Below are 24572 nucleotides of genomic sequence, written 5' to 3'. Positions count from 1 at the left end.
CAGTTATGGAGTTTGATGAGCATGTAGTTGCTATTGCTGTCTTTTAAATAAAGTCAAATGTTTCCACTAAATTGTCTGTAGATCAACTCTATAAAAAACTGGTGACAAGGGTAAATCAGAATCGATGCTGTACCTCACCCAGCGATTGCGAGTATCTAAGTTTGTTAAAAAATAACAGAAGAAATACTCATCCGAAATGCCACAGTTTGGCAGAATCGATCTCTTTCAGCCAGCCACAGATGATGGGTCTCAGTATATAGAACGTTGTGCGTTCTTCTTTCAAACCAATGAAATCACGGGGGAAGAGAAGAGGATAGTGATCCTCCTGAGTACTTGTGGGAGCAAAACCTACAGTTTGATTCAAAGCTTGACGGCCCCCAGTGCCCCAGGTTCGAAGACTTTCAGTGAGTTAGTAAACCTGGTTAAGGGGCATTTTCAACCTAAGCCTTCAGTCACAATGCAGAGATTTAGGTTCAACTCACTAAGTAGGGCCTCAATGAGACTATTGCTACCTACGTGGCGAAATTAAAGCAACTAACAAAATATTCTGATTTTGGTGAAACCCTGAATGACATGCTCAGGGATTTAGTATGTGGTGTGCAAGAAGACACTATTCAACGAAGATTGCTAGCTGAAGTGAATCTTGATTTTAAGAAAATGTTAGAAATAGCGCTGGCGATGGAAAGTGCTGTAAGGGATTCACAAGCAATTCAAGGGGCGCAAAATGACACCATTCTCCAAATCGGGCGGAAGTCAGCCACAAGCGGCGTGAAAAGCCGGGACTCCACCATGATGCAGAAAATAGCCCCCACTAACCGAAAAATGAGAGGAAACAGCTTAGCAACTAAATCGAAAAATAACTTTCAGCGACGTGGAAACAATTATTCTTCTAGCTATTGGCAATTCCCAAAAGTAGAATGTTATTTTTGTCACAAAAGTGGACACATAATGAGACAGTGCAAAGCAAGATTTAAACAGGATTCCAAACAACAAAGTCTAATGAAGTCTATAGTGTAGAAGAGCCTGAAGCAACCAATTCTGACATTTATTTATTATTCAACATGAAAGTTGGGAAGACAGAGCCAAAATTTGTTAAAGAGCAAGTGAATGGTGAACCATTAAAAATGGAAGTAGACACGGGAGCTTCCACCACTGTATTAGAAGAACACACTTTCAGATATTTAAATAAAGGTGATAAACAACCAAATTTGGAACAAATGTCTACCAAGTTGAAAATGTACACAGGCAAAGAAATCCAAGTAAAAGGTATCACCAGAGCAACTGTTCATTATAGACACCAATCAGCACAGCTACCAGTGATGGTATTGAAAGGCAGAGGACCAAGCCTTCTAGGGCAACCTTGATTGGCCAGTGAGATTTCAAAAGGAAGTTGGAAGAGTTCCTGTCTTGAAAAAGGAACAAGGCAAGGTACTTCAGAAAGAGCCTGGAGAGCCCAAGAACCACAACAGGATGAAAAAGGAGTGTAAGGATTCAACAACCTGAAGAACTGATGACTATCTTAAACAACGACATGGAAGAACAGCAGAAGGAACTCAAGGAGACCCTGCTGAATGACAGAGTTCAAGATGAAGTGAGTAACCTTCGTAAAGAAAAGGAAAACCTGTTAAAAGACCTTCACACAGTATAGGATTCCCTCAGGTCAAAGCTTGTGCCTCTGGAAAAGTACAAAGGAAAACAGGAAGAATTTGACACCACTCTGAACAAACTGAAGAACCAGCTGGCAGAGAAGGTGCAGCAAAGTTCAAGTTTCCAGGAGGTAACTAACAGATACAAGAAAGAGACATAAGAGTTGAAGAATCAGCTAAAAAGAGCTAAAGAGGCTTTGAAAGAACTTTCCAAGAGGCAGGCAGATAAGGAAGTCTTTGGTGATGTAGCTTCTGAACTAAGACAAGTTGAGCTTGCATCTGAGAGAAGTCTGGCCAACTGTGAAGTAAAAAAAAAGGCCGAGACTAAATTCTGTGGTAAAAAGACACATGGAGAGAAGATGCAGAGCTATTGATGAGGCACTGTCTTCTAACAAGACTGAGCCGAATACTTCCCAATTTGGAGGGGAAGGTGGAGAAAAGTCAAGGGAACCAAAAAGCGACTCATGATTTGCATAGTCATGAGAGACAATTTACTGTTGGAGAAGCAGTATATGTAAAGAATTTAGGTGGAGGATCAAAGTGGTTGCCTGGTAAAATAAGTTCAATGACCGGACCATTGTCATACTATGTGGAAATAGATGGCTGGATCACCCGTAAACATGTGGATCATTTAAGAAGAGAGATACCACAAGATATTATTCCACCTGTAACCATTGCTGAACCAGTGATTCCTGTTGAAGATGCTCAACCAAAGACAGACAGGCTTGCCTGATGTATCTGCCAGAGTGGAAGACACTGAACTGCAAGTGCCTAATGAGGTACCTGATATTAATGCGGTTCCAGAGAATGTGTTTCCTACAAAAAAATTGGAAGTCGTGAAGCTACGATGTTCCACATGGATCAGGAAAGCCACCTGAAAGACTGAACTTGTAATTTCATGACCTTCGTAAATATTGTAATGTCATGAGATGTAAATACATCCTTGTAAATACAAAATATACAGAAATGTTAAAGGGGGAGGAATGTAGCAATTATAGTTTTGGGACATGTAGGACTGTAGCTTTAAGAATAATCCTGTGCTGTATGATCACATGATCTGTGTAAACCAATGTGTTAACAGCATGGGGAACCTCTACAGGAGAGTACTTCTTTAGTTATAGAGTTTGATGAACATGTGTAGTTGCTGCTGTTGTCTTGTAAATAAAGTTAAATGTTTCCACTAAATTGCCTGAAGATCAACTGTATGACAGGGAAGGAAAAAGGTTATTTGACTCAGTACTAACTTGGATGATGCTTGAGCAAGTCTTTTTGCTTTCCAGTTGACATATTTTGGCTGACCGATGGCTGGAGAACCGGGGGGTAAATCGTGTGATGAAACCTCTCGAAATACACTTAAAATCAGAGTTGGTAATCCTCCTCCGGTCCGTGGGATTTAAACTCTAAACTGAAGCTGGGGCTCGAGACAGATGGCGTCTCTGATTGGTCAATCGGAGGAGGAAATGAGGCAAGCGGAAATGATTCTTTAACCTTGCGGCCTCTGTGCAGCATGGCGACTCTAATTGAAGATGTCCTGGCTGAGGCTGAGCGCTCCGGGCTCGGGGGTTTGCGCTCTATCCATGTGGAGAAGCAGCTGGAGGTGCAGTTGGATTTGGGCAACCTGACGGCGCTGGATACCAACCCCCTGAACCTCGGGCCTTTCCGACAGGATCCCGAGGAGTTCCTGCGCTCACTGGCCCGGGACAACACGCAGCTGCTGGTTAACGCTGTCTGGCAGCTGCCGAGTGAGCGGCTACATGAGAGCATCGTGGCCAAACTCCCCCAGCCCTGCACCCCCATCCCCCGAGAAAAAGCGCTGCCCAAACCCCGGCCGCCCACCCGCTGGGAAGAGTTCGCCAAACTCAAGGGGATCCAGAAGAAAAAGAAAAGCAACTTGGCCTGGGACAAGGAGAAGAAAGAATGGCGGCGCCGCTGGGGCTACAAGAGAGCCAACGACGAGACCAAACAGTGGGTTATTGAAGTGCCCGAGATGGCAGATCCCAATGAGGATCAGTTTACAAAACGTGTTACCGCCAAAAAAGAAAGGGTGGCGAAGAACGAGCTGAACAGGCTGCGCAATATCGCCAGAGCTCAGAAGAGTAAAGTGCCAGGCATGGGACTCGCCCCCACCGATCAGCCAAGCAAAACCGAGCTGAGCAAAGCTATCCATGTGGCTAAGACCTCCACAGCTTCAGTTGGCAAATTTCAGGATAAGTTACCCAAAGAAAAGGAGCAGAGGAGTGCTGGCAAGAAGAGGAAGTTCCAGCCCCTGATTGGAGATTTTTCAGCAGAGCGGCTGAAGCAGCTAGAACTTTTAAAAATTATGTCCAGCAAGAAGCCAAAACTGGACCTCACGAAAGCTGTAAATCGACAACTTCGTGAAGATGAACAGGAGCAGGCGACGAAGCGAAAGAAAATGCTGCCAAAAGGCAGGAAAGGAGGAAAAAATAATCGAAATAGAGGGAATGGGCAGGATCGGAAATCAGCCATGAAACAGCGAGGGAAGAGAAAATGAGCAACATAGAACTGTTGTTTAAACACTGTGCACTCTTGGCTTCAAAAAACATTCTAGTTTTGAGAGGAAAGTATTTAGTCTTTTGAAATATGGCTTTTTCATGAACTTAAAATAAACGATTTTTTTTCATGTGGTATGTGTATCTGTGTAATTATATAAGTGGAGGATTATACTTGTGCGAAAGATGACTTAATTTGTACCTCAACCAATCTTTTGTGTGGCTGAAGACTTGTTACTGTGATCCTACTTGTAGTTGGCTGCTACCAAATGAGCCACATTGTAATTATTTTACCTTGTGGGTCACTCAGTTACAGTAACAAACAACTCTGCTAAAGATTGTTTGCCTTTGAAACAAGAGTTTGTAGAACAAGAGAGCAGGATCACTCCATGTGAACTGGCAGCTCTGTTTTGGTGAGGAGTAGCCATTTATCCTCAGGATAGTTGTATATATGTATAAAAACATCGGTATTTTTAAAAATACTCTCCGTTCTAAAGATGAAAGGATTGAGTGCACCAAGTGTGGGGTTTGAGCCCACAACCAGACAGGTTAGAATGCTACCACTGAGTGACAACTCACAACGTAATCCAACTATTTTGAGTCTGCTTCCTTGGAAATCCACTCTTATGATACTGAAAAGGATTGCTATCTTAGACAAATGGAAAGGATGAACTTAAATTTCTATAGTGCCTCATTATATCTTCAGGACATCACAGCCAATGTATTATTTAATTTAGAAATTGCTTTCACTACCTGCAATGGCTGTAGGCAGTCTACTGTGAAATGACTGATTATTAAACTGACCATAATTCAACTCATCTATGATTTTCACATCCTGTACTATATTCTTTGGCTTTTCACCCATATTTCCTAATTTTATTAACCAGGCCACAGCCACACCTCATTTGGAGTTTGTAAGGTTTTGTTTTATGCAAATTATCTATGTAGCTGACTATAAAAATAATATATTGGCTGTGATGTCCCTAAAAAGCCATATTTTTCAAGGGAAGAGAGGAAGAATGTTAAAATTGCTTCAGTTCAGTTTTCAATTCAATTACTCCTGAATTCTGTGCCTTTGCAGGCCACCAAAGGACACTTTTAAAGTATGGAGAGAATTTACAGCCAGAGTAAAACATTGTCGCTTGAAGCATTAAAAGGTTTTTTTTTAATTGTAAGTTGCACCATCTGGAAAATTAAAAGCTATGTTTGGATAATGTAAAGTGATGAAGCACCATGCTGTTTCAAAAGTAACAAGATGTCGACAGGGAGATAGGGTTGTCCACCTAAGAGCCATAAAAAATGTTCAATTTTGTTCCAAGATGCTTTACAGAGAAAATAAGGAGCTTGGGGAGAGGTGCTGGATGAGATGGCTGAAGGCTAGGTTTAAAAATTGGGTTTGAGATGTTAATGGGCAATGAAATAGAGGCAGAGGGGATTAGAGTTGTAGTCATTATGCCACAGTAGGAGGCCATTTGATCCATCAAATCCTCTATAGAGCAATTCAGCCAGTACCATCCCCTGGCCTACTCCATCCCTAGTGGCGTCATAAAATAGATTAGAAAATAAATTCCATAGAGTAGGACTGAGGCAACTGAACACAATGCCCTGATGGTGTAGCAAAGTAGGAGAATGCCCAGAAGGCAATAGAATGAAAGAGTGGTGGAGGGGATGTAAGATTTTAGGAGGTTGCAAAACTAAGGAGTAGTGAGTTGTAGAGAGATTTGAAGATGAGGACAATGGTCCAGACCTTGGAGTCAGTAGAGACAGTTCTTGCTGTTGACATCGAAGAAAGCTACCCACAAAGCTATAGTGAACTCTGTGGTGTGGATTTTCCCTTTCCCAACCTTAATTTGAATCTGACGCCAGGTGAAAGGGACCGTGAGGTGTGCAGCAACATTGATGTCATCAAGCAAGGCAAGCAGCCCCTCAAATTGAAGAATTCTCACAAAGCACCAAACCAAGAAGTTAAAAGCACTCATTATCCTTCACTTTTTAATATTCAACAGAAAGCAAATGAAGTTTGGAACATGCATATGAGGTTCAGGTAGAAACTGAAGTATAAAGCAACATATTTTTTAAAACTTATTAAAAATATTTAAGTTTGTTTTATAATGGAGAAATTAGATGTTCCACAATATGAAATTAGTGTTCAGGGTCAGAGCTTTTTCAACAATAATTATGAATTTGGTGTACAATTAAAAAACAGTTACACCTCATTCAACAACCCTTCAGTGACACTCCTCTGAACTGCTAATGCAATTAATTCTTTATTAAGTAAGGAGACCAAAAGGAGACATGGTACTCCAGATGCAGTCTCATTAAGGCCCTGTGCAGCTGTAGCAATCCTTCCCTAATTTTATACTTGATTCCCTTAGCAATAAATGCCAAAATTCCATTTGCCTTCTCATCACTTACTGTCCCTGCATACTAACCTCTTGTGATTCATGTACCAGGAGACCCAGATCGTCTATACCATAGAGTTCTGCAGTCTCTTCCCCTTAAATTAAATACTGCTTTTCTATCCTTCTTGCCAAAGCAAACAAGTTCATATTTTCCAACATTGTATTCCATCTGCCAAATTTTTGCCCAATCACTTAACCTATCTCTATCCCTTTGCCGACTCCTTATGTCCCCTTGACAACTTACTTTCCTATCTTTCTTTGCATCATCAGCAAATTTAGCTACCATACATTCAGTCCCTTCAGCCAAGTCATTGATCTAGGTTGTAAATAGTTGAGGCCCCAGCACTGATACCTGTGGCACTCCACTAGTTACAGCTTGTCAACCCAAAAATGAACCATTTATCCCTATTCTCTGCTTCCTGTTAGCTAATCAACCCTTTTCCATGCTAATATGTTACCTTCTACACCATGAGATCTTATTTTGTGTAATAATCTTTGATGTGGCATTTTATCAAACATCTTTTGAAAACCTAAATACACCACGTCTACAGGTTACCTTTTATCCACCTTGTCTGTTACTTCCTCAAAGAACGCTAATAAATTAGTCAAACATGATTCTCCTTTCACAAACCTATGTTGACTCTGCCTGATTCTATTATGATTTTACAAATGTCCTGCTATTGCCTCCTTAATAGATTCTAGCCTTTGATTGAGATTTTGACTGTGGCAAATGTTAGGCTAACTGGCCTATACTTTCCTGCTTTCTGTCTCCCTCTCTTGAGTAGAGGTGTTATATTTGCAATTTTCCAATCTGCTGGACCTTTTCAGAGTCTAGGGTATTTTGGAAAATCACAACCAATTCATCTAATGTCTCTGCATCTACTTTTAAGACCCTAGGATGCAGGCCATCAAGTTCAGGGGACTTGTCAACTTTTATTTCTAATAGTAGCAATGGAGGAGCCTCAACCCTTTCAATTATGCAACAGGTATGAAGTTCTTGCAGCTTGTGTGGACGAGAGCAGGGACTGAGGGGTGGATGAGCAAACTAACCTCAGCACTGGAGTGCAGGAAGCCATTCAAGTGGGGGAGTATAAAGGAATGTAGTTGTAGTGGAGGACAGTATAGTTAGCAGGATAGATACCATTCTCTACAGCCAAGAGTGAGTTCCGAAGGTTATATTGCCAGCCTGGTGACAGGATTAAGGACATCTCCTCTGGGCTGGAGAGAAACTTGGAGTGAGGGAGAGAGAATCCAGTTATTGTGGTCCGCGTGAATGCCATTGACATTGGTAACACTAAGAAGGAGGTTCTGCTGAAGTAGTATGAACATCTAGGGGTTAAATTTAAAAGCAGAACCACAAAAGTTAACAATCTCTAGATTACTACCTGAGCCATGAGCAAATTGGCATAGAGTAAATAAGATCAGGAAGTTGAACACGTGCCTGAAAGTTTAGTGTGGGAGAAATGAGTTTCAATTCATGGGGCACTGGTACCAGTACTGGTGAAAAAGGAAGTGTACCTTGACCTGAACCATGCTGAGACCAGTGTTCTGGCAAGTCGTAGAACTAGGGCTGTAGACATGGCTTTAAGTTAAATACTAGGGAAAGGGTTTAAGTGAGGGGAAATTTGAAAAAATAGAAAAGATAAGGCAATAGTGGAAGGTAGTGACACAAGTAATGGTAACCCAGAGTGTGACAGGAAGGAACATAGCATGCAAACTTAGGAGTGCGCCAGCAAATATAGTGAGGGAAAAATGCCTTAAATTGACAGGAGCAAGGACATTTAAGGCAAAGGGAGATTTAGAAAATCAAAGATAAAAGTTGAGGCGATAGAAAAGTGTATCAATGTGAGTAAAGACAAGCTGAATGGGACAGGAAGGGACAGAGAGTTTAATGGTAATAGTGCATCAGAGAGTAAAGTCCATTTGGGGAATAGTAGTAAAAAAATAAAATTAAAGTCACTTTGTCTGTATGCATGGAGCATCCATAATAAGATTGATGCAAAGGTACAAATAGAGATAAATGGTTTACATTTAACTGCCATGACAGAGACATGGTTATACTGTGACCAAGGTTGAGAAATAATTATTCCACGGTACACAACATTTCAAAAATACAGGCAGAATGGAAAAGGAGCAGTGGTAGCCCTGATAATAAAGGATGACATAATGTTATGATCTCCAGCTGAGATTACTCTTGGACAAGCCTGATCCCAGGATGGAACCCAACTTTATAGATCCTATCTTTTATTTGCTTGTTTAAATACGTGGAGAGGGGCAACTGAACAGAGTCACGGAAGTCAGCTGATGAACTTTAACAAAAGACTAAAACATTTATTAAACAAGAAAAGATGAACTATATTCCTTCAACCACAACTATACCTTTACAGATATATACAGATTTGTAAGGATAACACAAGTTACAAAAGCTGTCTTATACTCTAATGTTCACAGTCACAGTCTATGTACACCTATGGCACCCTGTGGTTAGACACACCACACTCTGAAACTAAGTAACAGATGTCACCTCAACCAGATGCTATGGATCTCTCCTCAACTCCCCCCAGATGCTTCTCATTCTGTGAGCCAACCAGTCTCACTGAATTCCGTCTTTCACACGAGGGTTTCCAATCACCACTCTCCAAAACCTCGCCTTGGAACCTTCTCCCAAACTGATGCTTTCTCTCAGATGCCTTCTGTAAGTGTTCACCTCCAGGGTTTCGAGCTCTCCTGATGTCCCTCTTCCTGGGTTACCACATCCATTCAAGCTGTCTTCCACACACTCTCTGTCACAGACTCAGCTGTCAACAGTACACCACTGCTTCACATGCCCATAGCAAAGAGTTACAGACCTTCAGTTGTCTCTTTGGACCCACTTGCCTCTTCCAAGCTGTTCTTGCTTTAAATCTGCTTTCTGCAGCTTTTGTCTCTTTAAATCTGAAGCTTGGAGCCTTTCTCTTCACCCCTCACTCTTAACTTCATTAACAGGACCTTTTCCAGGTCCTGTCCTCCCTTTAACTAGAAGGTCTTCTTGGGACTTTCTCTTCTTCCACTCCCCTGGATTTTGGGGTATCTTCTTTAGCTTGGGACTTGCTATCTGTCCCTTCTAGGCTCCAGTCTCTCTCTGGCAGCTACTTTCAATCAACTAGCTTGGAGCTGGCTATCTGCCCCCTCTAGGCTGCTGCTGCCAGGCAGCTATCTACAATACCGGTTGAACTTCAACAGCTTCAAAAACAAACTGCTGTTTCTAGTTTTTCTATGTGTTTGTGAGAGGGACCTGTCTCTCTGGACCCCTGTAGCTAGGCAACAGCCCAATTCTTCTACCCTTGCATTTGCATAACTTCTTAAGTCATAAACTCTCATTAGAAATGCCTTTTAAAGTGATTTTAAAACTCCATTTGACCTTTGTTAACACACAGATACAGAAATACAAATCAAACTTAAACTTTAAAGCTAAAACTCATTCCTAACACCTACAAATACCAATATAACTTACTTTAACTATCTCTATTTCCTAACAATAAGGACATTAGTGAGAAAGGATTTTGGTTCAGAAAATCAGAAAGTATAATCTGTATGGGTGGAGGTTAGGAATAGCAATGGTCAGAAAACATTGGTGGGAGTACTTTATAGGCCCCTGAATAGTAGTTATGCAATTGGACAGAGCACTAAACAAGTAATTATACAATCTTGTAACAAAGGTAATATTGAGCATGACTTTAGTCTTCACATAGACTAGACCAATCAAATTTGCAAAAGTAATCTGGAATGTCGTAGAATGTTGTCATGATCGTTTCCTGGAGCAATATGTTGTGAAAGCAATGAGGGATAAAGCTATCTTAGATCCAGTATTGTGCAATAAGGCAGGGTTAATTAGTAATGTCGTAGTAAAAGAGCCACTGAGAAATAGTAATCATAGTACAACTGAATTCCACATTAAGTTTGAAAACGACATATTCCAATCACAAACAAAAATTTTAAACAAAGCCAATAATATGGGTATGAAGGGAGAGCTGCTAAAGTTAATTCGTAAATAGACTAAAATGTATGGCGATAATTAAACAGTGGGAAACATTTAAAGAAACAATTAAAAATGTTCAACAAAAAATAAATTCCATTGAAAGATAAAAACTCATTGAGAAAGATCTATCTGTGGCTTACCAAAGAGGTTAAGGATAGTATTACATTAAAAGAAGAGGCTTATAATATTGCAAAGAATAGTAGTAAGTCTGAACATTGAGAGTGTTTTGGAAACCAGCAAAGGGCCACCAAATAAAGCTGATAAGAAGGGAAGAAATAGAATATGAGAACAAACTAGCCAGGAATATAAAAACACATTATAAGAGCATTTACAAGTATATATACAGGAAGAGAGTAGCTAAAGTTAACATTGGTTCCTTAGAAGCAGAGGCAGGAGAAATTTTCATTGGAAATAAGGAAATGGCAAAGACATTGAATAGATATTGTGTGTCTGTCTTCACAGTAGAAGACACAAGTTACATACCAGAAATAAAGAGTAACCTAGAGGCTAAGAAGAGTGAGGAAATTAACATAATTAAGATCAGCAAAGAAAAAGTATGGAAGAAACTCAAGGGACTAAAACCTGACAAACTCCCAGGACCTGCTGGCTTATATCCTGGGGTTCGAAAAGAAGTAACTGCAGAAATTGTGGATGCACAGTCTGCAATTTTTCAAAATTCCCTAGATTCTGAAACTGCCCCAGCAGATTGAAAATTAGCAAATGTAAGACTGCTTTTTTTTTATTCATTCGTGGGATGTAAGCATCTCTGGCTAGGTCAGCATTTATTGCCCATCCCTTGAGAAGGTGGTGGTGAACTACCTTCTTGAACTGCTGCAGTCCATGTGCTGTAGGTACACCCACAGTGCTGTTAGGGAGGGAGTTCCAGGATTTTGACCCAGCAACAGTGAAAGAACGGCGATATTTCCAAGTGGAAGTATTTCCAAGGATGGTGAGTGGCTTGGAGGGAAACTTCCAGGTGATGGTGTTCCCATGCGTCTACTGCCCTTGTCCTTATAGATTTATGCTATTCAAGAAAGGAACGAGAGAGAAAACAGGAAACTGCAGGCCAGTTATCCTGATATCAGTCATCAGGAAAGAGCTGGAAGCTATTAAGGAAATCTTAACAATGCACTTAGAAAAGCACAGTATCATTGGAACAAGTCAACATGGTTTTATGAAAAGGAAACCCTGTTTGACAAATTTATTAAAGTTTTTTTGAGGATGTAACTAGTAGGATAGATAAAAGGGAACCAGTAGATGTAGTTTACTTGGATTTCCAAAAGGAATTTAACAAAGTGCTATACAAAATGTTGATACACAAGATAAAGGCTCATGGATGGGGGTGTTATACTAGCTTGGATAGAGGATTGGTTCACAGGCAGGAAGCTGAGAGCAGGGATAAATGGAGCATTTTCAAGTTGGCAGGCTGTGACTAGTAGAGTGCTGCGAGGATCAGTGATGGGGCCTCAGCTATTTACAATCTATATTGATGACTTAGACGAAGAGACAGAGAATAAAGTATCCACGTTTTCTGACGATACAAAGTTAGATAGGAATGCAAGCTGAGAAGAGAAGACAAAGAGGCTGCAAAGAGATATAGATAGGTTAAGTGAGTGGGCAACATGGTGACAGATGGAGTATAATGTGGGGAAGTGTGAGGCTATTCAATTTGGTTGTAAGAACAGAAAAGCAGAATATTTTTTTAAAGGTGTGAAGCTTGTAAATGTTGATGATCAGAGAGACTTGTGTACTCGTACAAGGAACACAAAAAGTTAGCATGCAGGGACAACAAGCAATTAAGAAAGCAAATGGCATTTGGTTTTTATTGCAAGGGGATTATTATGATCTGGAATACACAGTCTGAAAAAGTGGTGGAAGCAGATTCAATAGTAACTTTCAAAAGGAAATTGGACATTGTGCTGGAGTCCGTGGTTTCAAAGCTTTTACTTATGAGACAGATTCTAATTGAAAAGGAAAACTGACTTTTCCAGTTTCTAAGGAAAGTGAGAATGGAACTGAGATTGGAAACCAAAACTTCTGGGAAGACTAAAACAGGTTGAAACTATATAAAAAGGACACAGCCATCACAGCTCAGATGAAGATAATGATCCCAGAGGTGCAGCACAGGCAGGTTGAGAAGCTAGATCAAGAAGCTGAGAATAGGCAAATATAGCATTGCTGCACTTGAAGATAATAATGAATGGATCCATGCAATCCAGGCTGTCGTAAACAGAGTTGATGAGGTTCTGCGGACATGTATCAATTTTGGTGAAGATGTGCCCGTGGAACTCGGGTTGGTTGTGCCCTGCTGTTGGCCAAGGATCAGGCTAAATCCTACAAAAAGAGGACTGAAATTCTTCGTGAGGAAGACAGAGTTTCGAAAGATTTTGTGACTGAGACTGATGACATATATACTCAGTGGACTGCCAAGCCAATTCATAGGATCTGTCTTGATTGTCTCTGCCATTTAATGTGTAGTTTATAGTTTATAATCAACTGCAATTTGCCTGATAACTCATGTTGAACTTATGTTGATTCTAGGTTTTAGAGTATAGGTGATTACCCAAGATAGTATTTAGTGTTTGTTTTGTTTGATTCTTGTATAGTAAAAGTTCTTTTGTTTAAACTGTGGAATCTTGGTTTCATTCTTTCAGGTTTCTTTTTTTTAAATAAAAAGTTATAGGTCTCGACTGAGGTCACAATAATATATATATATATTTTAAAAGAAAATGTTTGAAGGGCTATAGGGAAAGAACAGATGAGTAGTACTAATTGGAAAATTCTCAAGAGCTGGCACAGGACAGATGGGCTGAGTGGCCTTCTGTGCTGTCAGATTCCATGTTTTTGCTTTGGTTCGTAGTAGTATATCAATAAGTGCTGCTGAAAATTTTGAAATACTACAATAAGGTTGAGCATATGTTTAGTTTGTGCTGGGGTGTTATTCCCCACTATCCCATAGTTCTTCGCTGTCTAAAAGCATGGCCGGTCGGGAAAGAGTTGTTCGCTTGTTGAAGCAGCTGCAACAGGCATCGTAAGTGACCAAGATCAAAGCAATTGCTTTTAATGGATGATCGTGGAATCGATCTTTCCCGTAGTCATATCGCCGCTGCTAATACTGTTGAGTTGATAGCCGATCAATGTCCTTTGAAGGTCAGTGTTGCTGGGATCAGCAGGGTAGTCAGTGTCTGTGCCCTGTGAGTTTTCGCAGCGAGCAAGCCACCTCCATGTTTCCCTTTACAAGCAGTTAATCCGGAACACCCCGACCCCCAACCCGCAGCCGCTGCTGTCAGCACAATAGGAGATTTCGGCAAATGTAGGCACAGATGTCAGTCCTCAAGGTCACCAGCTTTTGACTCTTGTACTGTGATTTCGCTGCGGCTGGACGTGAGCGCGCACCTGCAGCGTGTATGCAGCAGCCCCTGATGTAGAGAGAAAGCGAAGCTGCATAACGATTCGGGCCTTAGTTTATGTTCAAGAATTTAGCCAGTGTCAAGTGAACCCACAGTATGTGTACTGCATATGTATTTTATAACTATTAAAATCAACAGTAGATTATCTTACTAGAAAATTAAACAGCAATTTTAAATCTTTAATTGGTAATTGTGCTTTCATTCAGATACCATTGGTGAAAAGTCATCTCCTAGGAGGGATTTTTTTTTATTCGTTCGTGGCACGTGAGCAGCACTTGCTAGGCCGGCATTTATTGTCACCCTAATTGCCCTTGAGATGGTGGTGCTGAGCTTCCTTAAAGTGCTGAAGTCCATTTGGTGTGGGTACATATGCTGTTAGGAAGGGAGTTTGATCCAGTGAGGGTGAAGGGACAGCGATATAGTTCCATGTTAGGATGGTGTGTGGCTTGGAGGATTTTTTCCAGATGGCAGTATTCACATGCATCTGCTGCCCTTGTTCTTCTAGGTGGTAGAGGTCACAGGTTTGGAAGATGCTGTCAAAAGAGCCTTGCCGAGTTCCTGCAGTGCATCTTGGGGAGTTGGTACACAGTTGCGTACTGGTGTTGAATGGGGTGCCAATCAGGTGGGCTGCTTTGTCTTGGGTAGTATCAATCTTCTTGAGTGTTGTTGGAGCTGCACTCATCTGGAAAATGGAAAGTATTCCATCACACTCCAGACTTGTGTATTGTAGTTGGTGGACAGGCTTTGGGGAGTCAGCAGGTGAGTTACCAGCCACAGAATTCCCAGCCTTTGGCCTGCCCTTATAGCCACAGTATTTATATGGCTGGTCGAGCTAAGTTTCTGGTCAATGGAAACCCCCAGGATGTTGATGGTGAGGGATTCAGCATTGTCAATGCCATTGAATGTCAAGAGGGGATGGTTAGGTTCTCTCTTGTTGGAGATGGTCATTGCCTGGCACTTGTGCGGTGAGAATATTACTTGCCACTTCTCAGCCCAAGCCTGGATATTGTCCAAGTATTTTTGTATGCCAGCATGGACTGCACCACATCTGAGGAGTTGTTAATGATACTAAAAACTGCATAATCATCGGCAAACATTCCTGCATCTGACCTTGTCATATGCCGGAAGGATCATCAAATGAGGCCTGATGGACAAACAAAAGATGCAGTCATACTGCTGGGAGTATACTATGGATCCCCAAACAGTCACAGGAAGATAGCAAAGCAAATATATAGGCAAATTGCTGAGAAGTACTGAGAAGCAAGTACTACAGAAACAATAGGACAGTAATAGGGCATTTCAACTATCTTAATATTGGCTAAGACAAAATCATTGTAAAAGATATAGAGGGTGCAGACTTCTTAAAATGGATTCAGGTAAACTTTTTTTTGCCAATACATAGCAATCCCAACAAGACAGAAGGGACAGTTCTGGATTTAGTTTTAGGAAATTAAGCTGGGCAAGTGGAAGGGGTATCAGTGAGAGAACATATTGTGATCGTGATCATAATTCAGTTAGATTTAGCATAGTTATGGAAAAGAAGAAAGATAGACCAAGAGTGAAAGTTCTGAACAGGAATAAGGCAAATTTTGCTAAGGTAAGATGTAATTTAGCAAAAGTGGGCTGGAAGCAGCTACTTGAAGGCAAATTAGTGTCAGAGGAGTAGGGGGCATTCAAGTAGAAGATAGAGAGGGTTCAGAAAAAATAAGTCCCTGGAAAGGAAAAGAGTAGACGTCCAAATCTAGATCCATATTGGGGATCCCCAATGGATGTCAAAGGAACAGACAGAATAGAAAAGGACAAAAAAGGGGAACTTATTGCAAATACCAAGAGCTCAATATTGCAGAAAGTCAAAAGGAATACAGAAAGTGCAGGGATGAAATTAAAAAGGAAATTAGGAAAACACGGACAGGGTATGAAAAATATTGGCAAGTAAAATCAAAGAAAACCCAAAGACTTTTTATAAATACACAAAGAACAAAAGGATGGTGAAGGAATATGATAATGAATAGGACCAAAAAGGTAATTTGTGTGTGGAGGAAGAAGACGTGGGAAAGATTCTTAAGTGTACCAACTCTTAAGGGACACTTTGCTTCTGACTTCACAAAAGAGGGGGATCATGAAGACATTATAGTTAAGGAAGAGTGTAAAATATTAACTGGATAAACATAATGAGAAAGAAAATATTAAGGGGTTTAGTATCTGTTAAAGTAGCTGAATTGCCAGTCCAGAGTGAAATGTATCTCAGGCTTCTAAGAGAATAAGGGAGGTAATAGCAGAGGCTCTAAACATCTTTTTCCAATCTTCCCTGGTTGCAGAAATGGTGCTGGAGGGCATTGTTTGAAAAGGGAGGAAGGGATAAACAGAGTAATTCCAAACCAATCAGCCTAATCTTGATAGTGAGCAAGTTAATGGAAAACAAAACCAGAGGGATGCGTTGAATCATCATTTAGAAAGGCATGGATTAATCAGTGTAGATTTCTTAAGGGAAGGTTAATCTGACTCACATGATTTTAGTTTTTGAGGAGGTAACTAGGAGGGTCAATGAGAATAGCACATTTGATGTCATTGACATGGATCCTAACAAGGCTTTTGGCAAAGTCCCACCTGGTAGACTGGTCAGAAAAGTAAGTGCCAATGGGATCCAAATTCGCTCAGTGGCAGGAAGCAAAGGGTAATGGTCGATGGTTGTTTTTTGACTGGAAAGCTGTTTCCAGTGGGGTTCTGCAGGGCTCAGTTCTACGTCCCTTGCTTTTCGTGGCATATATCAATTATTTAGACTTAAATGACGGTGCATGATTAAGAAGTTTGCTGATGATACAAAAATTGGACATGTGGTTGATGGTGAGGAAGAAAGCTATAGATTGCAGAAAGATATCAATGTGGTCAGGTTGGCAGAAAAGTGGCAAATGGAACTCAATCCAGAGAAATGTGATGTAATGCATTTGGGGAGGAAAAGAAATACACGATAAATGGTAGGAGTCTGAGAAGTGTAGAAGAACAGAAGTGTTTAGGAACCTTGGAGTGCATGTCCACAGATTTCTGGTAGGAATAAAAAGTAGGTAAGATGACATGCAGGATAAATTTGCAGGATAAATTATATTCTATGCTAAAGCATAGAATATAAGAGGGGAGGTTATGCTAGAGCTGTATACAACACTAGTTAGGTCACAACTAGAATACCGGGTACAATTCTGGTCATCACATTACAGAAAGGATGTGATCACAGTAGAGTTTGGTGGAGGTCAAGAACTCACTGCCTGATAGGGTGGCAGAGACAGAAACCCTCATTGCATTTAAAATATAATTGGATATGCACTTGAAGAGCTGTAACCTATAGGACCAACAGCAAGAGAATGGTATTAGGCTTTTTCCATGTTTCAATGTGTTAATTTTGTAAGTAATGAAAAGTCATTCACACTGCAACTGCAGTGCCAGTGCATAGCAATTTTACTTAACAATGATTCTGCAGCTTTAATGTGGACTTAGGCATAGGCGGGGGTGGTGGGAAGCATTGGTGTTCAGGATGTTCAAATATCACTTCACCTCCACACCACTTCTGAAATTTTTGAGATAAGGTGCCTTTACATAGAATTACTTAGAATGTAAAGCATAGAAACAAGTAATTCAACCTAGTGAGGCCATGCAGGTAGGAGGTCTTGTGGGACAATGGATAGCGTCCCTGGCTCTGAGACAGAAGCTCAGGCTCAAGTGCCATTCCAGGACTTGATGGCCAGGTAAGATGCATTCATAACTTGGCCGAACAGGTTGATTATCGACCTGTAAATCTTCCAGTGCACCAATGGCAGGCACTAAGAGCCAGAGAGTCTCCAGGTCAGCCATGCTTGATGTGGAGCGGGGCCCTTCAAGCTATAGCCTCGAGCGACATGTTCCAGGAAAAACTAGCTACAGAAACAGACATAAGCATATGCTTCGTCTGCCTTATGGACCTGTAGGCGTGAGAAGAGAATCAAGAGGACCATGCTGATGTTTATCTTCCACATGAGCCTTTCCTACCCATCTTCAGCTAGTTCCATCAGCATAACCCTCGATTCCTTATTCTTTGAAATGGTTATCTAGCTTACCCTTAAATGCATCTATGCTATTCCTCTCATCTACTCCTTATAGTAGCGAGTTCCACATTATAGCCACTCTTTGGATGAAGAAGTTTCTCCTGAATTCCCTATTTAATATATTAGTGACTACCATGTATATGACCTCTAATTTTGGCCTCCCCCCAGGTTTGAGCATATTCTCTACACCTATCCTATCAAACCCTTTCATAGTCTTAAACCCCTCTACCAGGTCACTGATTGACCTGATCTTTTCCAGAGAAAAGAGATCCAGCCTGTTGAATCTTCCCTGATAGGTATCATCTCTGAGTTCTGGTATTGGCCTTGTAAATCCTTTTGCACCTTCTTCAATGCTTCCATATCCTTCTTATAATATGGAGTTTGGAGCTACTTTAAACATGATCTAACCAGGTTTCTATACAAGTTTAACATAACCTTTCTGCCTATCAATTCTATCCTTGTGGAAATGAGTCCCAATATTTGGTTTGCTTTTTAATGGGCTCATTAACCAGCATTGCTACTTTTAGTGATTGTGTATCCGTACCCCTAGATCTCTTTGTTCCTCTAGCCCATTTAGACTCATATTTTCCAAGAGGTTTGTGGCCTCCTTATTCTTCTTACCAAAATGCATCACGTCACACTTATTTATATCAAAATTCTTTTGCTTATTATGGTCCCATTGTGCAAGTTTAATAATGTCTTATTTAATTTTGTCTTGGTCTTTCTGAGTATTAACCACACCTCCCAATTTGGGGCTGAATTTTATGGGGGTGGGGCGGGGGGGGGAGCATATTGTTCACCCACCCCACTGGAAGAAAAGTCAGTCAGAAACTGACTAGCTTTAAATAAGACTACTGCAGTGATACCGGGTTGCAGGTAGACTTAACAAGCTGAGACATCCACCCATAAGTCCCACCCTCGAGAGCTGCCAGCCAGGCTGATTGGGTGGCAGCTCTTGCAGCCCCAGCAGCGTCAGAAGAGAGTAGTGGGTGCTGCTGGAACGGCAAGGAACCCACGAAAAGGTGTAATGGATGACAGACAAGGTGAGTCCGGGTTTTTTGGATGGGGAAGGATCAGGCACCCTAGGGTTGGGGGTGAGTTTTGGAGGCCAGGTGGGGAGGCACAAAAGGGGGTGGGGGGTATGATCTTAGGGGTGGTTCCCTCAATGTGCACAGGATACCCCTGTAGTAGGTACCCCCTTCCTTCCTGCCCTTTCACCAACTTTGATGAATAAACAGTTGTCCCACTCTCGCCCACCTTCCACTGCCCAACATATTATGGCATTGGAGGCAAATTCAGACCTTTAATTGCCACTTATTGGGTGGGCGGCCTGGTGGGTGCCTTACCCACTCACGATATTATGGGGAACGGGTCAGGGATTGGGCAGAAAAGGGGTGGGCTAGCTACTTGTCATATTTTATGTGTGTCCCCCCACAACCCCACCAAAAACACACCCAGCAGAGAGCCATAAAATGCAGCTATCAGTGTCATTAGAAAATTTTGAAATTATACTTCCGATTCCTAAGTCTAAATCATTTATGTGAATGGTGGGCAAGAGTGTTCCTTGTGGAACATTACTTCCCACCTTTTGCCCGTTTGAGTAACTACCCTTAACCTCTACTTTCCGTTTTCTGTTTTGTAGCTGGCTTGCTATCAATTTTGCTACTTACCTCCTGACTTCATATGCTTAGTGATGAGTCCTTACCTTGGTGATGAGTCTACAATGCGGTACCATATTGAAAAATCCAAATATATTGCCTCTATTGCATTTCCCTTGTCTACTCTTTCTGTTATTTCTTCAAAGAATTCAATAAAGTTTGTCAAGTGTGATCTTCCATTTTGAAATTCTTAGATCTTTGAACACAAACAATGGATGATCTTCCACAACTAGTCAATTGCTCCAGTGAAATTCAACCAATAAAAACTAATTAGCTGGGCTTCAGTTTTTAATTCTTCATATTTTAATTGTCCACGGGGATATTGTGTAGTAGCCATGTTATTTAGAGACTAGCAACACGATTCTGTGTTTTAAAGTTTTTGTCTGACAAACCTTTTTTTCTTTGCTTTATTTGAATCCTTAGCTTAATAGAAGTAATAATGTTTCCATTTGAACTTTATTAATAATTTTCTATTTGAAAAATAGACATTTTGAAGTAGTTTTGTTTTTGTCTTACAAACTCATATTCAAGCACTACTCACCCGCCAACCACGCCCCCTACCCCTCACCTCAAAGACCCCACCTGCACCACAGGATGTAGATGTAGTCTGAATCTGACGGAAAAGGGAGTGGAGTGAGACTTTTTGGAAGAACAGATCTTGCTCCACTTCACCTTGGAGTTGTGTGGACCTTCACACCAAATTTACATGTAACCAGTTGGGTGTTAATGCAAAGCAGAACATGCTCTGCAGTAGTAGTGAATTTGTAGTGTAAATGCGCCCTGAGGGTTGGATTTTTGTCTCCCGATAGAGATGGGAATGGATCCAGGAAAGTAAAACGTTGGGATTTTTGGCTGCAAATTTCAATTTGCAGTGCCTTCCCGACCCAGCACTTTTTTTGTGTGGTCATTTCGCAGGCTAGGAAGGCCTTGATTGCGAACCCCACGTACGTACGTACTCTTCTGAGGCCAGGGTTGCAATTGTGAGGACTTTGGGAAATTTGCAACCTGTGCGGCTACAGGTTTTGGAAGCCCTAAAAAAATCCACCAGGTTTGAGAGTTCGTGACCACTGTGGGAAGCCTGTTGAGGAGTCTGGAACATTCTGACACTAAGAGTTTAATGTTTTAACACCTTCAAATGTCACTATTAAATACTGTATTGTAACGTAGATTTGTTTTAATAGAGTGATTGATCATAGGTCTCTGCTCTGCAAAGTTAAGTTGACCATTACATTGACCACTATAAGTGTAAGTGTTGACATTTATTGCAATACTTCTTCTAATGGAGGAAGTGCCATAATTAATTCAAAACTGCAGAAAAATAGGCTTGGAAACTTTCCTGTTGTGTTTTGGACTTTAATTAAATGTCCAGAGGGCTTCAGCTTTGAAAAAATCGCACTGCTGCTGAGTTAAAAAAGGTCTAAGCATGTGCTCCATTCCATTGATTCAGAGGCAATCTGCTTTGAAATGAAACACCATCTGCAGCTTAAAAAAGGGCAATCTGTTTTTTCCAGTTTCAAAGGACTCCATTGTTTACATTTCCCAGGGTTTGTTATTATAGCTGAGCCTATTACGAATACTTGGTTGGGTTTCAAACAGTCCAGAATCACTTATCTGTTTTCACATTTTGACTGACAGTTTTAAGAGGTTATTAAAGGATTATCTATCCTTAAAGTGGTAAGTGGATAAGTGTTTTTATAACTGGATTAACCACTTGAGGGGATTTACATTTTTGAAGGCTTTTGTGGATGAGAGTTTTGTCAGCATGAGATGTCTTTGAATATGACAGCCCTATTAGATTGTTAGTAGTTTAATATTTTAATGTCCATTTCAAAGATATCCTGAGGTCTGCCCATAGTGGCTACTGGGTGAGTGGCTATGGAGAATACATGGGGAGTATTGGAGGGGGTATGGGGGGCATGGGGAGTGTGAGGAGGAATGGAGTAGGTATGCGGGCATGGAGGGGCATGGGGTATGAGGGGGGCATCAAGGAAGTGAGGGGCATGGAGAGGTATGGGAAGTGTAAAGGGGCATGGGGGCTATGAAAGGGCATGGTAAGTATGAAGGGACATAGGGAATTTGAGGGGGTATGGTGGGGGCAGGGGGAGCTGGGTGGGGAATGTAGGGGGTATAAGAGCAATGTGGAGAGCTGGCTGATGTCCCAGTGAACTGAGGCAGGGCTTCTAACCAGCCCACCTTGGCACCCATGCTCCTTCAATGTTGTCTCAGGACTCAGAAAACCCGAACTCTACCTGCAATGTCTCCAGGAGACAAAAACATGGGTATGGGCAGGGGTGACGGGCTTGGGTTTCTGAAATCTGAAAATGGGTACGATTTGCATTTCCCGAGCCCCACATGAAAGTCCAGCCCAAAGTCACTGGTCCTTACACAATAAAGCAAATGTTGAACAGTATTTGACACATTTAAGTGCCAAATGATGATTTTAAAATGATTATTAACTGCAGCAGTTTTTGTAAAAAATGTTTATGCTAAGTAGAGAAAAGTAGTATGATTTAAACATCTTTTGTTGTTTGCCTAGATGTCGGTGTCCTGCTCACTCTCACACTTACTCACAAGGTAATACTCTATTATGAGAACATTATCAGTTATTGTAAAACGCGACAATAGAATACAACTTGGCGGTAAATAATCCTAATTCTAGTTAAAATGTAATTCAACACTCTAGTAGAAGACTACTGAGCAGTTAACACACAGGCAGATGCCTAGGGATCCACTAATGAATTCGAGAGTATAACATTTGAGTAAGTGGCTGTGTGCTCTGAATGACTGGAGCCATATTTTCCAAAGTAAACAGTTACAAGTATTTTTGCGTATCTGGTTCAACTGCAAGAGGAGCTTGATGTTTTAACTTTTGTAAAGGTTGGTAAAAGTAGGCCTTTTTGCTGTCCCATGTTTTTCTGTGGTGGTGGAACGTGAAACTGACCGACAGGACAGGCCACAAAGGTGTAAATATCACAATCTCAGAATATAAAATTGGATTTAGGAATCAGATTTTGCAACTTTGAAGGTAACATAGCACAAGCAATTTTTTTTGTGAATTAATGACTGCTTTCTGCTGTTGAAATTTAGGAGTCTGATTTTTTTAGGTGTAAAAACTCCATTTATGTTTAAATGCCTGCACCTGCTTTTGTGAAATCAAATTCAAGTGCTGGCCAATTTTGTAATTTGAAACTTCCCCATGTATTTGGAAAGCATATGATATCACTGGAATTTAAAATGGGTCAATCTCTCCAAAATAATTGATAATTGCTGAACATAAGTGGGAAACATCAACTTTGTTATAACTTTACCTGCACATCTGACCAGTTAATGTCAGTAACTGTATTGTAGAAATATTCCATACAGTCTGACCAGTTAGTGTTAATTACTGTACTGTAGAAACATTCTACACAGTCATCTTAAATTGGTTGAAACCTAGAGGTTCCCATTTTTCTGCATTATGGTGATTGGAAGCTGTGAATGTGTTTATATTGGTGTTTATATGTTCCAGCTCCAGGACATGTTTCAACCAGAACAACAGACTATGCTTTTGAGGTACAAACGTTTCACTTAATGGGTCATGGTCTTTCACAACTTAATCACTTCATCAATGATAATGTGGGAAAAGTTCTAAAAACAAATCGTTTTTTTTCCAAAGCTGACAATCTCTGTGGATGTTGGTTCTGTTTCAGATGGCCTGTTCAAACATTCGATATGGAGAAGGGGTGACAAATGAAGTTGGTATGGTAAGATTTTACCTCTGAAATTACATTAATTAAAAGCCTTTTTTTTAATAGATATGCAGCACAAAAACAGACCATTTGGCCCAACCAGTCCATGCTGGTGTTTATGCTCCACTCAAGCCTCCTTCTAGCTTTCCTCATCTAAATCTCCATTCTGCTTTGAATAATTGTCTAATTTCCCCGTAGATGCATCTATACTATCCATTTCAACCACTCCCTGTGGCAGCGAGTTCCACAATCTCACCACTCTTTGGGTAAAAAGTTTCTACTGAACTCCCTATTGGATTTCTTGGTGAGGATCTTATATTGGTGACCTCTCCAGAAGAGGAAACATCCTCACTATCAAAACCTTTCATAATTTTAAATACCTCTATTACACCACCCCTCAGCCTCCTTTTTGAAGGGAAAAGACATCCAAAAGTCAATCCTTGTTCTGTCTCACATTTATCTGTGTTGAATTTCATTTGAGCATTATTTGCCCATTCTGCAAGTTTATCAATGTCCTCTGGTAATTTGTTGCAGTCCTCCTCAGTATTGACTATTGCCCCCAATCTGGTGGCATCTTCAAATTTAGAAATTGTGTTTTTGATTCAAAGTAACTATATCGTCTTTGAGTTTGTTTAGTTTATTCATATATCCCCTTTTTATTTTAAATGCACTTATCCCATTGTTCTTCTCATCATTCAATGTCTTATCTACCTGTTCTATCTCCCTGGTAAATACTGAAGCAAAATAATTATTTAATATTTCTGTCATCTCCTTATTGTTACCTGTGGTATTATCCTGCATATCCCTTGCTGGTCCTATTCCCAGCACAGCCTTCCTTCTTTTGTTGATGCACCTGTAAAATAAGTTATAATTTTGTTTTATGGTCCTTGATAATTTAATTTCATGGTTCCTTTATCCCCTCCTAATTGTTTTTTTTCATTTCTCCACTAATCCCTTAGTATTCTCTCTTATCCTGCACTCCTCTGCTGTCTGTATACTTAATGTATGCCCCTTTCCAAACCCTCAGTTGTTCCCTTATGTCTTTATTCATCCATGGAGTCCCATAGTGTTTAGTTTGTTCTTGCCTTTTAGTGGAATATTTTTTGCTGCATTCAGTTGAACACCAT

General features: G+C 40.7%; 2 protein-coding genes across 2 annotated transcripts in view; both read left to right on the top strand.

The window, feature by feature from the left end:
• Positions 1–2788: 2788 nt before the first annotated feature.
• On the top strand, positions 2789–4296 carry rrs1 (ribosome biogenesis regulator 1 homolog). The gene has a single exon (XM_078540406.1). It carries the CDS (start codon positions 3154–3156, stop codon positions 4156–4158), a length of 1005 nt encoding a protein of 334 aa, XP_078396532.1. The 5' UTR covers positions 2789–3153; the 3' UTR covers positions 4159–4296.
• Positions 4297–13538: 9242 nt separating this feature from the next.
• Positions 13539–24572, top strand: part of adhfe1 (alcohol dehydrogenase iron containing 1) — a 70095-nt gene continuing 59061 nt past the window's right edge. The window contains exons 1-4 of the mRNA XM_078540405.1: positions 13539–13607; positions 22254–22291; positions 23226–23269; positions 23407–23460. Of these exons, the coding sequence (XP_078396531.1) occupies positions 13555–13607; positions 22254–22291; positions 23226–23269; positions 23407–23460 (189 nt within the window). The 5' untranslated portion in view covers positions 13539–13554. The remainder of the gene's footprint in view (positions 13608–22253; positions 22292–23225; positions 23270–23406; positions 23461–24572) is intronic.

The sequence above is a fragment of the Cetorhinus maximus genome, chromosome 4 (assembly GCF_964194155.1).
Source record: "Cetorhinus maximus chromosome 4, sCetMax3.hap1.1, whole genome shotgun sequence".
Taxonomy (NCBI): Eukaryota; Metazoa; Chordata; class Chondrichthyes; order Lamniformes; family Cetorhinidae; genus Cetorhinus; species Cetorhinus maximus.
This window is presented reverse-complemented; position numbering and strand designations above follow the sequence as displayed.